Raw genomic sequence first — 15050 nt, forward strand, 5'->3', positions numbered from 1 at the left:
GCTCTTCCCCAGCGCCTCTTGCTCCTTCACGCGCTTTGTTTCATGAATGCCTCTGCTTGTTAAATAATAGTTTGCGAATACCCTGATTGGCTGCACGAGTTTGCTCTGCCTGCTCTGGAGCAGGTCCATTTCTGTCTTGCTCTTCCTTACCCTCCTGGTCCCTGCTGTGACCTTGTAACCACTCGTTCTTCCTGCGCTCTCTCTCTCTCAGCACCTTTCGCCAGCCCTGTCCAACCACACCCCCCAGGCTCACCAATCTGAAACACGGAGCTGAGTCTCCATCCTCTCCGCGCAGCTGCCGGGCAACCATCGCTTGCCAATCGTACCACCAATTGGCAACAAAACCAGCGCGGAGCCCGGATTGATCGCCCTGTGGGCAGCAACCTAAAGGCGTGGCTTGACGTCAACGGCCTGGGATCCGATCTAATCTCCATGCTCCCTCGTGGAAAGCTTCAGATCTGAGCCAGGTCAACCCCCCGTCGGTCCGGTCCCAGCCCATTCAGCACCTGTATATCTTCCGCCTTTTCGGCCCATGCTGTGCATGTCCTTGTGAATCTGCTCCAGGGACCTTTACGCTATTGATCTAGTTTGTGAACGTCATGGGCAACTCGCAATCTATTCCCAACAATGATGAATCCCGCCGCGCCAACCGGCTGTCCAAGCCTCTTACTCAGAAAGTCGGCTTCGATCCAAGCTCGACGCCTCACCTGCATCCTCCGGGTAACCCTCCCGAGCTCGCGACGGGGTTGATCGGATGGCAGAATCCGTGGGTGGCTTCCCGTATCTCTGATGCTTCGTCAGGGACCAGGGCTAGCTATCATCCTAAGCCCCGGGAAATTCCCCCCACGGTCTTCGAAGCAGAGGATATCCCTGAGATTCCAGAACTGCCTGAACTGTCGAAGAAGAACGACAAGGAGGCTCGGGACCTTGCTGTGTTTGCGCAGAACTTCGATCAGCACCCATTTGGGGCCCGCCCTACCTATCGATCAAGCCCATCTTTCAACTGGAGAGATAACTATCAGTCAGAGACTATCAACGCCCCTTCGAAGTCTGAGCCGGAACAGGCGAGGCTATCCAATTCGACCCAGACTCCTCTCCAGCGGCACCGAAGTGTGATCTACGAGAGCAATATTGAGAATGTGTCCTTATCCAACACACACTTCTTGGTTGACAATCAGCGATTCTCGCTGACTCGACGACGCTCTCTGTTGACGCGACCTGGAGTTGCTACAAGACGCACGACGAGCGCCATTCGGCGAATGCCACCAACCATCGGAGAGCCGGAGAGCCCTGAGGAGATAGAGGCCAACGTGATGCAGTGGCCATTGCCGCCTCGTCAACGGCCGCCGCCAGCCATCCTACCCCCGGCCCGGCCCACAAGCCCAACGGACTCTCGGTACACTCAGCTTGGTGCGCTTAAACTGGGATCGCTGCGGGTTGTTAACGGCTCGTCACCATGCCCGAGCGAACGCATTCCTCTGACTCACCCGTACACAACGGGCCCTGGACTTGGCCTGGATCATGTGGAGACTACAGATGTGAGAGGATCGGTGCTGAGGATCCCGCCTCTGGCGGATGTTAAGAAAGCGGACGACACCCCGGGCAGTCCCTTTTCATTCGAGAAGTCACCCACAATCACGGTTCAATCACGATCGAAGACCGCGTTCCCGGGAGAGCATGAGGATGAGGGCATTGCCATGTGTGATGAGGTGAAGACCTCTGACAGTGCGAACATCCCGCTAGAGAAGACGACTACGGAGTCGAGCATCGGTCAAAAGACCACTCAGTCGCTGAACAAATCGGACAGTGGATACAGCTCCGCGGCTTCGGTTGGCTCTCAGCAGCATAGTCGAACCCGGGAGTCCATTGATTCCCAGACGTCCATCTCCTGCGGTGCAGACAGCTCCAAGGACGTGTGGGTGTCGAGTGCTCAGAGCCCTGACCGACCAGCCCGGGTGCAACGCCGCCTGAGTCTCCAGGAGGCCAAGGCGAGGAACTACTCCCGACCACAGCTTGCTTCATCACGTGATGATCTCAATTGTTCTATGATTGAACCTACAAATGGTCTACGCGGACGACGATCTACTGTTTGCGATCCCCGCTCTACGGAGTACCGCCGACGGTACAGCAACGCCTCTGCCTTTCCCAATGCTCCCACGGGACTGACCCGAGGGCCATTTAATGGAGACTGGTCTCCCCTCAATTATCTTGAGGCTGGCTATGGGCCTGGTTCATCGCCCCCGGTCCTAGAGAGACACCGCCACCATCAGTTGCCCGTGAACCGGTCACACCGCGCTGTCTCCGACCAAAAACATGTCCATGGAGAAATCGATGCTTGGAACTCCCGATCCCGGAGCCGGAGCAGTCGAAGATGGTCTCAAAAGCCGGGGATTGACGTTCCCCCGCTCCCGACTATCCTCTCCCCCGGCAACCTGCAGGTCACTGAAGAGATGGAGATGGAGATGGAGGTACCCGAGGTGTATCGAGGCCGGCCTCGAAGCCGGAGCCATGACTATCGCCGGCGGAAGTTGATGAAGGCCCGTTCGTCGGATCTCACTGCGACGACTTCACGTTCTGTGCTGCACTGAATCTACGCCTGTTCTTTTGTGTAATTTCTCTAATATTTCGGAGTTTGTTTGGCTTCACTCTCGAGCGTTGGGATGGAGTTCTCTAAAAGTTCTGTGATTTCTTAGGGGCATTTCGTTACCCTGCTTTCTGTTTTCGGTTACCCGAGACTGGTTGTTTTGTTCTGTTCTTTGTCTTCTCATCGGATACCCTTCTCTTTCGGCGGCGTTACTGGGACCAGGTTTCCCATTCCTCCCGGGGGGAGTTTTGGCGTTGCGTTGTACACGGTTTGCGCTCAAACCCGGCGTTTTTGCCATATGATGTGTTGACGAGCTGCGAGATTTCCACTTCCACTTAATGTTTTTGACTGTCCTTCTATCCGTGCGTGCATGTCGTAGAATAATATATTCCATGTGCGACGCTGCACAAGTACAGCCCTCTCGTGCTAGCCTAAACTCCGATCGGCGGCATGGATCGCTGGAGGTCCTCTCCCAGGTGACTGGTTTTTCTTTCCGTAGGCAAGGCAGCAAGGAATGTTTTATTTTGTTACTTGCAGGGCTGTTTTTTCTATGACCCTTGCTGCTGGCATGCAGGGCAGACCCTTCGCATGACTGAAAATTTGTATGGGCGTACTGCTAAGTTACACGTCTCCGACTAGGCGATGGATCTGATAGATCTTGAGGCTGACATTTTTGTCCCCAGCTTATTCTAGCTTATACTCTACTTGGTCCCAAATCAGGTTTCCATACATCCAAAGTCAAGACACACCTCTAGACAGTAATGTGGTTTCCTCAAATCAACTCCAATTTAATTAGACCAGATCATTATCAAAATAGATAGTACAGTACATGGAAGGACATGAAATGACATGAAATTAGATGACCAAAAGGGACCGCGCCAAGCCGATGCAATCAATACATGCACATCATGAGCCGTGAATTATTTATCACAGAACACGAATCTTCTTCGTTCGCGGTGCAGCCTCCTTCGGCACGAACACTGACAAAATCCCATTCTTCAAATTAGCCCGTACGGCATCCTGGTCTACCCGCGTTGGGAAAGTGAATGTGCGCTGGAAGTTGCCGATTGATCGCTCTGAGACCCAGTAGTGGTATGGGGATTGATGATTTGAGACTGGGTCGGTAGTGGTGGTGGCATCAGTATCAGTGTTGGACTGAGCATCTTCATCTTCATCCTCATTTTGGACGGTAGGCTGACGCCATCGAGTAGACTTGAGATCTTTGTTGCCGTTGGTGGTGGATTCGCCATACGCCCGTTCCGTGCGACCCTTGATGACTAGGGTCTGAGGATCGGTGAATTCAATATCGATATTGCCCTGGTCCACGCCTGGCAGCTCGCCGTCGAGATAGTAGCCATCGTCCCGCTCGCGCACGTCAAATGCGGGAGTGAAGGTGGGTGTGGGTGGTGTGGCCGTGGTGGATGAAGTAGATGTTCTAGGAGAACGACGACATGTGGGGCGGGTGCGGTGGGCCTCGTAGTCCTCGAGCAGATGGAACAGAGGCGAGAGCTCGGAGAAGCGTGGAATGAAGGCCATGATTTTGCGTCGTTCGTGTGATTTAGAGATGATCGAAGTTGGTGCTGGTTTTTGTTACCACAGACTAGGAGCTTCTCTTTATACTACGAGTGAAAGTGTGGGAGAAGTATGTGGAAGCATCTAGAAGCTGCCGGCATCATCCACTACTTTCTTTGGATGAGCAACACAAACACGCTGATAAATGTGCTGAATGTTCTAGGAGGCTTGGGGGATTGCAAATCATTATTACACCACAACACTTACGTGATAATAAATCGGGCACCGAAAATGGCGTCGAAGGTGGCTACGCTACCATTTTCGGCGCCTCTTTCCTTGGATATTAGTCATCCACACATCATGGATCTCGCAGCGGTAACCTGTCATCGGACAGCTGTGGGCCAAAGATCGCGAACAAGGATTCTTTATCTCTGTCGATATTTGTCAGAAAGGAAATGCAGCCAAAATGTAACTTGAAATTGAGATTTCTTGGCATTCTTTTATAGTCGTCAAGATGTATCTCTGGTGCTATTTCCGTATAATAACCACTGTTATGGAACAGAAGTTCGAAAGCTTGTACGTGCAGATGCCAGATAATAAATAGAAGATTTTCTGTAGCTTATTCAGAATGGCAAGTTTTCCGAAGATGGTGGTGAACCCCATGTATACCTACTAGTTTCCAATATGAGATTACCATGCAGTTACGTGACTACATATATCTCCGAGCCGTTTTCTACCTCGGGAGTAGGGAGGGTGGATATTTTGCCTCCTTCCTCATCAATTAAACCTCAGTCTTCCTTTTGGCCCAATTTCCTTCTTTAAAAGAGAAAGAGGCTTTGCAAGGAAGAGGAATCTCGAACATGAGGAGGTACAAGAAAGGAAGGAGTACAGTAAATTTCTTTACGATGGAAGAGACGAAGCTATTAAAAGAGCCTAGTCTATGGATAAGGCAGCTACGTTTCTGGTTCAGAATGGAAACTTTAACGGAGATATGGATCAAATAACATGTCAACGAACAGATGCGTGGGATGCATTGAGAGAACCAAGCTATCGCACGTGGAAGGTGGCAATCTTCACGAAACTCCGTCTATCCAGAGGACACGATCTGCTCAGGGGTCTCCCTAACTTGTACAAACAAATTCTCAACTGTAACGCGTCCTCAACGAGGTCGTAGGTGGTGTCGTTCATGGGAAGAAGGCGGTTGCTCCCCTGAGCCATAGAGTAGAACCGAACGGTATGGCCAATCGAAACTATGCCGAAGAGATTGGAAGAGATGGGGGGCATCCGCCAGGTTTCTATTTGAAGTTACCATGTAGTTGGAAATCTGTGTTGCGGCCTGCATCAAGTCCAAGACGGGATGCAAGACCTGCAGGTGATTGGCCCGGTATTGCCTCGAACCCCTTCCAACTTCGTCAGAATCCGTCGGGTCAAGTGCGGAGAGAAGAGACCATCGTGCACACGATATACAGGCGGGGGCCGAAACTGCGAGTACGATCACGCCCCGTTCATCGCTCTACAGAATTTATTGACGACATCCTCACCTGTTCAGGGCGCCGCCCTTGAATACTGCTTCTACCACGCCGCCCAAGTGCTATCCGATCCGCGCGATTTCGGCTTCTGGCGTAGATCAGCCGCGCCGATCCCTGCCGTCTGGGATGCAATTGTCGCGTTGAGCACAATGTATGAGTCGCCCAATGTGCTGTCCAGGTTGTATGATGCGTCCTCTGTGCGGTCCAGTGACTTGTCCTCGTACTTTTTCTCTGTTACAGTGCCAACTCAACGTCGACGGCAGGACTTGGCATGATACTTCCGGTCTATATGATCGCTGCAGTGGCAGATCGAACGAGGAGTGGTGGATGTTGCAGTGGCGCTGGCTAGCTGCATTCTGCTCATCTGCGTCGAGACCTCCAGGGGAATGTCCGTGAAGCGCCAGCGTTATATAAACAGGGGCTGCAACTTGCAAGATCTATAACGGTACCCACCTCGGCGATTGTTGTGATTATACCTGTGCTGCAGCGCATGGGCATGGGCACCTATCATTGGGGTATTCCACATATATCGGAGGGGAATTGTAGCGATGAAGAGTCCCGCACGAATGCCCCCTTTGTCTCCCTCTCCAAGCCCGAAATCGTCTTTATGCCCTCTTTCTGGAGTCGAAGAATCTTGACTGCAACTGGAAGGTAGCTCGCCTTAGACAACACACAGGAACGGCTCCACCGGATAGCTCGCTTCACAGCCGACAAAAAATTCTCGAACACCGCATTCTCGCGTGGCATGCTCGATTTAGCACAATGCCAGAGGTTCAGCGATACACCCATCCCCATGCAACCACTGAACACCGGCTTCTAGACGAACGAAACACCCACGACGGCATCATCGCTGGCCTAATAATGACATATGCCAGCTTTCTTATCCTCACTCAAACGATCATCAACTATAGCGAATCCATCTACTACGGCTACGATTCTGAGTCCGTACAAATCATCACGCACGCCCCCCTGGTGCTAGCTGCTACGACCTGTGACGAGGGCCACCAACCCCCCTTTGTCTTGGACGCATGGTTTCTCGAACCCCAATGTCAAGATCCACTAGTCTTTTGATATGATTCCATAATGCGCCCCTCAAGGATCATTAAGCCTTTGCCGTCTCTTTTCTGTCGCGAAGCCGGAGTAATATTACAATCATCTTGTTATCGAATGGGTCAATGGCAGTTTGAACATACTATTACAATGAATGTGCTATATCTGCACTAGATGACGGAATAGATGGTAGGTGTAGTCCGTATATTATCTTGATACCGTAGAGTACGATTTGGCGACTAAAACGACTAAAAGCAATTGCCCAATCATTTTGCTACAGAATTCCACGGGACGACTAGGGTCTTTTAATCAATTAAATGCCGGGCCCGGACGTTGACCAGCTTCCTTATTTGGTTTAGTGTTGCGGCCGAGGCCGCCACTCCCTTTCTTGGCCATTGTTGATTTCCATTCACTTCGGCCAATTCAAGCACGACGTACACAACACTCTCATCTTCATATACGCTAGCGTTTAACTCTCGTTTTAACCGATATTTGATCGAGTCGGTCTCATCCCCCGTGGTTGCTTGATTTGATCTCATTGGAGACGAGCACTTAACACTGAAATTTCCCATTGGATCTCTCGGAAGAATTATGCGAACCCCAGTTCTAGGCTGGTCTCTAGTATACAAGCAGTTGGATTCAGGCTTGATTTGGTGGGCATGCATACCCACGTGGGTTGAAGACAAGCACCTTCCATCATGGCTTCCATCCCAAGATCAAGTATAAAGGCACTCCGTTGCACCGCCGCTGAATACTTCCCTCTTGTGCAACGGCTACTTCTTATTCCTCCAGAAGAATCGAGTTAGACAATCCGTCAAAATGCATCCCAGTGCTCTTGTTGGCCTCTTAGCCTTCGCCGCCGCCGCGGGTGCTATTCCCCACAAGCCTCGCGTTCCTCACTCGCCTTCCTCCATTGAGAACCTGAAGTCCCACGTTAAGAATGTCGTCGTTCTCGTTATGGAGAACCGCTCTTTGGACAACCTTCTTGGTGGTCAGACCATTGCCGGTCTGGATAATCCCATCCACAGCGGTCCTTTCTGCAACCCTTACAACGTGACCGATCCCTCCCAGGGATACCACTGCTCCGTTGCTAAGGACTATGACTCTGTGACTGATGATCCTAGCCACGCTGTCACTGGTAATACCATGGAGTTCTTCAGCCAGTGGACACCTAACAATGCCGCCATTGCCGATGGCAAGTTGGTCCCTAACAACAATGGTTTCATCCACGAGCAGATCCACAACTATGGCGCTTCCGCCAACGAGACTGTTAAGGCTATGCTGGCCAAGCAGGTCATGAACTACTACACTGAGGACCAAACCCCCGTTTTGACCTCGCTGGTTCAGAACTTCCTGACCTTTAACCACTGGCACTCTGATGTCGCTGGTGTAAGTGGACACTTGATGTTATTATTTCGAGATATTATACTAATTTCAATATAGCCTACCGATCCTAACCGTTTCGCTGTTGTTGCTGGTACCTCCGCTGGCCATGGTTCCAACGATGCCACTTTCGGTACCTATGCCTTCACTCAACGCTCAATCTTCCAGCAGCTAGGTGAGACCGACCACACCTGGCTTAACTACTGGGACACCGCTGGCGGCACCGGTCCCGAGGCCCACTGGTTCGCCTGGACCAATGCTACTAGCAACCAGGACAAGGTTGTTTCTATGGACCAGTTCTACACCGATGCCGCCAGCGGCTCTCTGCCAGAGTTCTCTTACTTGAACCCCTCCTGCTGCGGTGTCGGTACCACCTCCATGCACGATAGCGGTCTGATCTCGGATGGTGAGGCCTTCATCAAGAAGGTCTACGAATCTCTCCGTGCTAGCCCCCAGTGGGAGGAGACTCTCTTCGTCCTGACCTTCGACGAGAGCGGCGGCTTCCACGATCACGTTCCCCCGCCCCTTGCCACTCGTCCCGACAACCTGACCTACACTGAGAAGGCTCCCAACGGCGAGGAGTATACTCTCGAGTTTAACCGCCTAGGTGGTCGTATCCCCACTCTCCTCATCTCTCCCTGGGTTAGCAAGGGCTACGTAGAGCAGAAGGGTACCAACTACCGTGGCCAGACCCAGTCCTATTCGGCTTCTTCCCTGCTCCGCACTCTTGGCTACCTCTGGAACTTCGAGCCTTTCACCCCCCGTGTTGAGGATGCTGCCTCTTTCGATCACCTGATCCAGAGCTCTCCTCGCAAGAATACTCCTAAGAAGCTCCCCACTCCCCACACCTTCTCCCGCTAGATGCGCAAATGAAAGGGTCGCGGAACCAGCGGGCTGGGTAACATTGACTTCATTTAAACCGAAAAATTTGCGATTCGATATACAGATTTGATTTATATGATAAGGAATCAATTCAAAAGACCGTATAGCATAGTTGCAAATGATAGCCCCTGAATGTCTGTATTCATAGTATGCGCTCCGACGATTGTTGCCGTTCCAATCAAACCCCTTATTCTTAATCCTCGACAGAATTCGGTAACTCTTTGTGACGCGGTGGAGATAGGGAACAGAGCTTGGAGGAATGTGGTTGAAGAGCGGTGTTGACGGGGACAGTCCGGAATAATAATTAATAACGTTATGAAACCAGCGTAGCTTAGCAATCTTGGCAATTAGGGTTTGGGAAACAATCAAAGACTGTAGGTGGGGGGGTGGGACCAGTGTCGAGACCCGCTGTATGCGAATAGCCTTAATGGATGGATTCGTCCTCGCCTCTTTTAAGTGTTAACGTCGCGCGCATATGCATGCTCGCTGCTCGCTTTTCTCTTATCGACTGCCGCACGGACATGCGCGTCTTACCTTTTTGTGTCCAGCATCATTACTCTGCTTTCTACCTTGGGACCCGCAGAGCCACTGGAGGGATTAGACTTTCTGAAAATAAGGCCCCCAGGGACAAGCGTGAAAAAAGTAAGCAGGCTGAAACATTCAGAAAGTATAGTATTGCTCCTATCAGCAGAGTTGTATTAAACATGCTTTTGTATCTGCTGATTAACTAGAATACTGTCGGTAACCAAAGCATTAGACTCGATTATTCCTTCTGATCAGACCTGAGAAAAAGAAAAGCGTTGATCCACACCGGCTAGACTGCTGGACATTGAAAAAAACAGATCCCAGAAATAACGCCCTGTGAGGGCAGTGGTACAGTACCGTCACCCCACATTTTGCCCTGTTTCTGAGTGACAAATGTTGTTATTTCCTTTCCTTACTCCATTTCCCCCTTCTTCAACGAATTCTTCTTGTACTTAGATCACACTAAAATCGTACGATTTAGTCTGTTCCTTAACAGTAATTGTGTAGGTCTAGTCAAAATTAGGCGGAAGCAAATTTCGCGCACAACTGTACTAAATTGCAGCATTCTTGCCCCTTAGAAGCTGTCAACAGGCAAAGCAAGGGGCACATATATGAAGTTAACATAGTGCCCTACTTTCGCCAATATTGGATTCTGAGGAGATATTCAGCGGCATTCTATTAGCAGCAATGAACTACGTGGTTTTTTAGATCTACATCCACGACATTGTCAAACCTGTCATTAAACCCCCAGAAATCGCTGTCACCGACAAGAATTTCAATCCTCGGGGAATTTATGAGGATGTTGTAGATTTATTAAGGCTGGTTAGGAGCCCTAGTCGCTGTTCAGGAAGGATAACTTTAGGAACACACCTCCGTGCTGTGGTCGTATCTAACAAACGGGATTTCCTAACATTCTACTCCTGCATTCTCTTCTTATTTTATATTCTTTGACTCTGGATTCTGTGGCTTTTTTATCTTTGCACATTCCACCTTTTTTTGACTAGGTATGATCTGCATTGAATTTACATTGATTCCATTGTCAGTTTGCACTGATATTGGGTATAAGAATGACCTGTTTCCTTCAAGAGTAATGAAAATTGAGAACGCTTTATTCCATCCATTTTTGTCAACGTTCTTTTCCATCCTCCGAACGATTCGTTGCAATAGATTATCCCTTCTGAATTGAAACATTGCCGAACCGATACCATGAAGTTCAAATATCGACTTGCCTTGAGCCCACTGTTCAATATCGCAGTCCTGTTTTTGGTTTTATTCAAAAACACAGAAGCTGCCCAGTGCACAACAAATCAGATTTCATCCATGCAAGTGACTGGTTGTAGTTGTCTACAGTCTGGGGTTGCCGCGAAATGTCCTTTACTTGCGCCGCAATGTAATTCACCGACAGCACCGAATGAAGTTGTGCCAATTAGCCCATTCAATGGAGGTCAGCTCTTGTGGGGCCAAGGCTGTATCGATGCTAATGTTCCATGCAATGCTTGCTATATTTGGTTTGGCTCTCTGTGTCGTTGTCTAAAAAACTCCGCAGATTGCACTCTTGCACAGCCAAACGTAGTGGGCGACCCAATATGGGCGCTACTGTCGAATAAGGCTGCCCACGGGTTGATCACTACATCACAAAAGCTGCCTGGAATCCTGCAATTGAAACAAGCGCCTGAACCAAATAGAGGCTGGCAACTCGGACAGTCCGTATTGAGGAACCCGCCGACAACCCCCGCGCAATACACGAGGAAGACAGGCGCTCTAGCTATGAACTCGGTCTCAACGCGAACCGAGGAGCAGATTCATATCCACGTGTGCAACAACCCGACTAGTGTCATTCGGACCATACTATCGCGGCTGCCACGGGCCGGCTATACGCAATCGACACTAGTTCCATTGCCACTTGGTTTCCCTGCAGGCTCTGAATTGCGGTGTCAAATATCACCACAACCAGGCATGGACATTAATGTGGCAAATGCAATACTAAAATACCTGGGCCCTCTCCATTCTTATGGCTGTGAGCAGTTCCGCGTGGGAGCTGGGCTTATTATCGATAATTATGATTACACTTGGGCGTGTGTTACTACCGGCACTAGAGGGGCAGAGGACCTTTTCTGTCGTTTATGATGTATATAGTTAGGAGACAGCATCGAGGAAGATCTGTGACCAGAAATTCTCGGGTTTTGTTAGGCGAAAGTGCTCTCTAGGTCAGGATCTTAGTTAAGGCTGTCTTGAGAGGAACAAGTACGACGCAGTTTATAAGTTTATTTTGAGATAAGTAGTAATTGAAGAGACATTGACCCGAGGCTCAGAACTTCCCACGGAACAAGGTAGGGGAGCGATGAGTGGCACAACCGAATACCTTGGGGACGGTGATAACGCTTGAAAGGGCTCAGATATGTATACTATGGAGCCACTGTCTCCGGAGGGTGACTACAACCTTGAGGACATCGAGAAGAACGGCTCCAACAATGCCTACATCAACTATGCCACGTCGAAGGCGATAAATAAATTCGATGGTTGCCGACGAGGCAGAGAAGCGTTATGGCAAGGAGGGCATCATCAGCGTCGCTCAGGATCCGGGCAAACTGAAGAGACAGATCTACAATACCCAGAGCAAACTCATTATGCTCTTCATAAACAAGCTGCTATATCCATTAAAGCTAGGCGGCTATACCGAAAAATATGCTGGCCTCAGCCCGGAGATCACAGAGAAGCAACAGGGCGGGCTCGTCATCCCTTCGGGCAGAGTCCAGGCTCAAAACCCGAGGAACGATATCCACGAAGCACTAGAGGAAGGCAGGGTCAAGGAGGTGTGGGATTGGATTGAGGCCCAGATCAAGGCGCATGCTTGGCTAATGAATACCATATTCATATAGTCAAGATACAACGACATGTAAAGGTTTCCCTTCTAGATGTGGCGCCGACGAATTTTTGACGATATGGCTTTCTTTTGGCGGTCATGTGAACGTCTTCAGGGAAATGCAGCGTCTTTGAAACAACAAAGTGATCCGACCGAAGAACCAACATCGGAAAACTGCTCTTAAAGCAACATATTTATAGAATGATGAGATATTCTAAGTTGGAGCATGCATCTGCATACAAATAGAACTAAGCCGGTTAGCCGAGTCGGGCAGCCGAGTCGAAAAACCGATCTTGGATCCAATAGGGATCACACCAGAAGGGGGCCAAATCCCATAGACGAGAGTTTTGGTGAAACAAAACCATCTTCTTGTCTCCATATCTTGCGCCCCAAGTGGAGAGTTAGGTGTTACCTTCTTTCATTGATAACGTGTTTCCAGAAGCTGAATAGGCTTAGTGGAGCCGACTATGGATCATGCACCTTTCTGTTTATACAAAAAGGGGGCCATGAACGGTATTTACTATTCGTTATCTCTGCCCTGGCCCGGTCGGAAAAAGCATCGAAACCCTAGCATTTCGAGGCGAATTCCCTCAAACTAAGCAAACAACTCCATCCTTGGGCCCAGCCTCCCCTGATAAGTATTTCCACACAGGAAAGCGACGATTAGAAAAGAGATCTCTATCTTTTGTTTATACTCAAAATGTCATTATACAGAGTCCACCTTGTCATCATTTTGTGATGCTTGACTTCTAGAGCATCATCATCGCAGTAAAGACGATGCATACTTAGCTGAGTAGGTAAGAGCAAGAGCAAAATTACTAACCGGCTGTTACTAGCACGCATGGCCCACTCTACGAGACAGTAGATCATTTACGTGGATCCATAATGAACAGGCACGCAATGCTACCGTAATCTGATATCTTCTGGGGCCGAGATACGGTTCCAATTGATTCTATTACTGATATCTATAAACTGGATCCTAACCGGGAGATATAGGAATTGGGGTAGTGTTGAAGGCAACGGGGGCCATTGCATCATCCAGACGGGGATGAAGTATTAAAGCCGCTGTTTTTGCTAATTATTCCCCCATTTCTTGACTACTATCAAATTACGGCTGCCAGACTGCAGCACTTCCTGTATCCATGAATTTGCCTCTGAAAGCAATATATGCCTGTCTTTGTCTTCTTTTACTCTTTGCTACTTTGCTCCATGCCATCCCAATGAGCGAACACGACCAGTCTCGCAGCACTGCCCTCGATATTCGACCCATTGATACTGTGCAAGTTTTTCGTACACAACATCACGCCGGTCTAAGCCCCAGAGCTCCCAATATCATCAGCACGATCTTTGCTCCGGTGACTGCGAACGCAGTGATGGTCTATGGCGTGTGCAGCAAACTTCCCCATCTCTGTGAGACGCAGTGGGGAATTGCGTTAGGTTCATCCCTGAGTTTGGCAGCCTTTGCCATCTATGACCACTGGTATTATGGCCGACGCGAGCGAGCGAATGATCTGCAAGAATCAATCAACAGTGTCAAAAAATCGAACCATGATATCAATATGCTAAAATATCAAGAAGAGAAAGCCAAAAACGAAGTTGCTATTCAGGCGTGGGACCTTTTCGATAAAGAGCAGAACGCTAGAAAACGAACATGGCAGTACACTTGGAAGCCTAAATTCGAGAGCTATAAAACTATAGCCACCAATCCCGCAATGGCCTCCTTGATTGAAAAAGCAGAGGATTTGATGGACAAGACTATCAAGGCCGAGGACGATTTTATAGAGAACAAGAAGCGTGCTGTGACACTTCAGCAATTAACGGACGGAGAGGAAGGCGTTCTTCATTGGACCGCCTTGCTCAAACTGGAACAGGAAGCCGAGGAGGCAGTCACGGCCCTCGAAAAGGCATTGCAAGAAGCGTCAGCCGCGTTTCAAAATTCTTGGCTAGACGTGAAAAAGGCCAACGATGACACAATTTCCGCAAATTCTCAGTCGAGGAGGTCGGTGGCTCGACGGATGTTAGAATATAACAAGCCCCGCCTGCTTATCGAAACGAACACGAACTGCGATGCCCAATATTGTCATCGGATATGGCACATGCCGTCGACTCCGGACCTAAGGACAAAGCGCAACATCGGGGACACCGAATCCGACGTTATCCATAATATTTATTTTACTCCCCTGAATTACGGATTCGATGAGCATCATCTTTTGCAGCGCCGTCTTCCTCCTGTCTGGGATGATAATTATAATGAAGATTTTGTTGAAGATTGCACCGATACTGCCGATCTCGACGGCCGCGAGATCCCTATTCGAATAGCTGCCATGTGGGGTGGTGACTTTGAGAGCTTGGAATCAATCGCTAAACTGGGCAAGGCCAATATACTCGACCTTCGAAAGGCGCTTTCGAAGGACACAAACTTGATAATGCTTGGCACGGGAGATTGGGCATGCCTGAACACCGATTACGACCACGAGGGGAAACCAGCAACCAGAGCCGCTGTAATTGTCACCGACGATGAGGAGAAGTTGCATGAAAATGCCACACCCATACTCGAAAAATGCAAGGGTATCCTCGCGGATGAGTAGATCCATGGAATTCCTATGCATTGGGTTGGATTGATTTGGCATGGAACCTTAGAATGATTAACCGCAGATTTGTATCTTAACGAAAATCGAGGGATGAGCAATAAAACGGAAAGACAAAGCCAAGAAGTGCCAGG

At 49.5% G+C, this 15050-nt stretch overlaps 8 protein-coding genes across 8 annotated transcripts; 7 read left to right on the forward strand and 1 right to left on the reverse strand.

Annotated features, from left to right (window-relative positions):
* Window positions 1-599: 599 nt before the first annotated feature.
* On the forward strand, window positions 600-2588 carry N7510_002313 (uncharacterized protein; the record flags this gene model as incomplete). Its single annotated transcript, XM_056974240.1, has 1 exon — window positions 600-2588. One exon carries the CDS (start codon window positions 600-602, stop codon window positions 2586-2588), a length of 1989 nt encoding a protein of 662 aa, XP_056839357.1.
* A 923-nt stretch (window positions 2589-3511) lies between these two features.
* N7510_002314 (Hsp20/alpha crystallin family protein) lies at window positions 3512-4120 on the reverse strand (the record flags this gene model as incomplete). The annotated part of the gene is made up of 1 exon (XM_056974241.1): window positions 3512-4120. One exon carries the CDS (start codon window positions 4118-4120, stop codon window positions 3512-3514), a length of 609 nt encoding a protein of 202 aa, XP_056839358.1.
* Window positions 4121-5453: 1333 nt separating this feature from the next.
* N7510_002315 (uncharacterized protein) lies at window positions 5454-5900 on the forward strand (the record flags this gene model as incomplete). The annotated part of the gene is made up of 1 exon (XM_056974242.1): window positions 5454-5900. One exon carries the CDS (start codon window positions 5454-5456, stop codon window positions 5898-5900), a length of 447 nt encoding a protein of 148 aa, XP_056839359.1.
* A 487-nt stretch (window positions 5901-6387) lies between these two features.
* N7510_002316 (uncharacterized protein) lies at window positions 6388-6696 on the forward strand (the record flags this gene model as incomplete). Its single annotated transcript, XM_056974243.1, has 1 exon — window positions 6388-6696. The coding sequence occupies one exon, from the start codon at window positions 6388-6390 to the stop codon at window positions 6694-6696; it is 309 nt and encodes a 102-aa protein (XP_056839360.1).
* A 798-nt stretch (window positions 6697-7494) lies between these two features.
* N7510_002317 (uncharacterized protein) lies at window positions 7495-8919 on the forward strand (the record flags this gene model as incomplete). Its single annotated transcript, XM_056974244.1, has 2 exons — window positions 7495-8064; window positions 8119-8919. The coding sequence occupies 2 exons, from the start codon at window positions 7495-7497 to the stop codon at window positions 8917-8919; spliced, it is 1371 nt and encodes a 456-aa protein (XP_056839361.1).
* A 1866-nt stretch (window positions 8920-10785) lies between these two features.
* On the forward strand, window positions 10786-11592 carry N7510_002318 (uncharacterized protein; the record flags this gene model as incomplete). The annotated part of the gene is made up of 1 exon (XM_056974245.1): window positions 10786-11592. The coding sequence occupies one exon, from the start codon at window positions 10786-10788 to the stop codon at window positions 11590-11592; it is 807 nt and encodes a 268-aa protein (XP_056839362.1).
* Window positions 11593-11981: 389 nt separating this feature from the next.
* On the forward strand, window positions 11982-12344 carry N7510_002319 (uncharacterized protein; the record flags this gene model as incomplete). Its single annotated transcript, XM_056974246.1, has 1 exon — window positions 11982-12344. One exon carries the CDS (start codon window positions 11982-11984, stop codon window positions 12342-12344), a length of 363 nt encoding a protein of 120 aa, XP_056839363.1.
* A 1204-nt stretch (window positions 12345-13548) lies between these two features.
* N7510_002320 (uncharacterized protein) lies at window positions 13549-14916 on the forward strand (the record flags this gene model as incomplete). The annotated part of the gene is made up of 1 exon (XM_056974247.1): window positions 13549-14916. The coding sequence occupies one exon, from the start codon at window positions 13549-13551 to the stop codon at window positions 14914-14916; it is 1368 nt and encodes a 455-aa protein (XP_056839364.1).
* Between the last annotated feature and the right edge of the window lie 134 nt (window positions 14917-15050).

This window comes from Penicillium lagena, assembly GCF_028827675.1.
Source record: "Penicillium lagena strain IBT 129212 chromosome Unknown utg000001l_segment0_segment0, whole genome shotgun sequence".
NCBI classification, from domain to species: domain Eukaryota; kingdom Fungi; phylum Ascomycota; class Eurotiomycetes; order Eurotiales; family Aspergillaceae; genus Penicillium; species Penicillium lagena.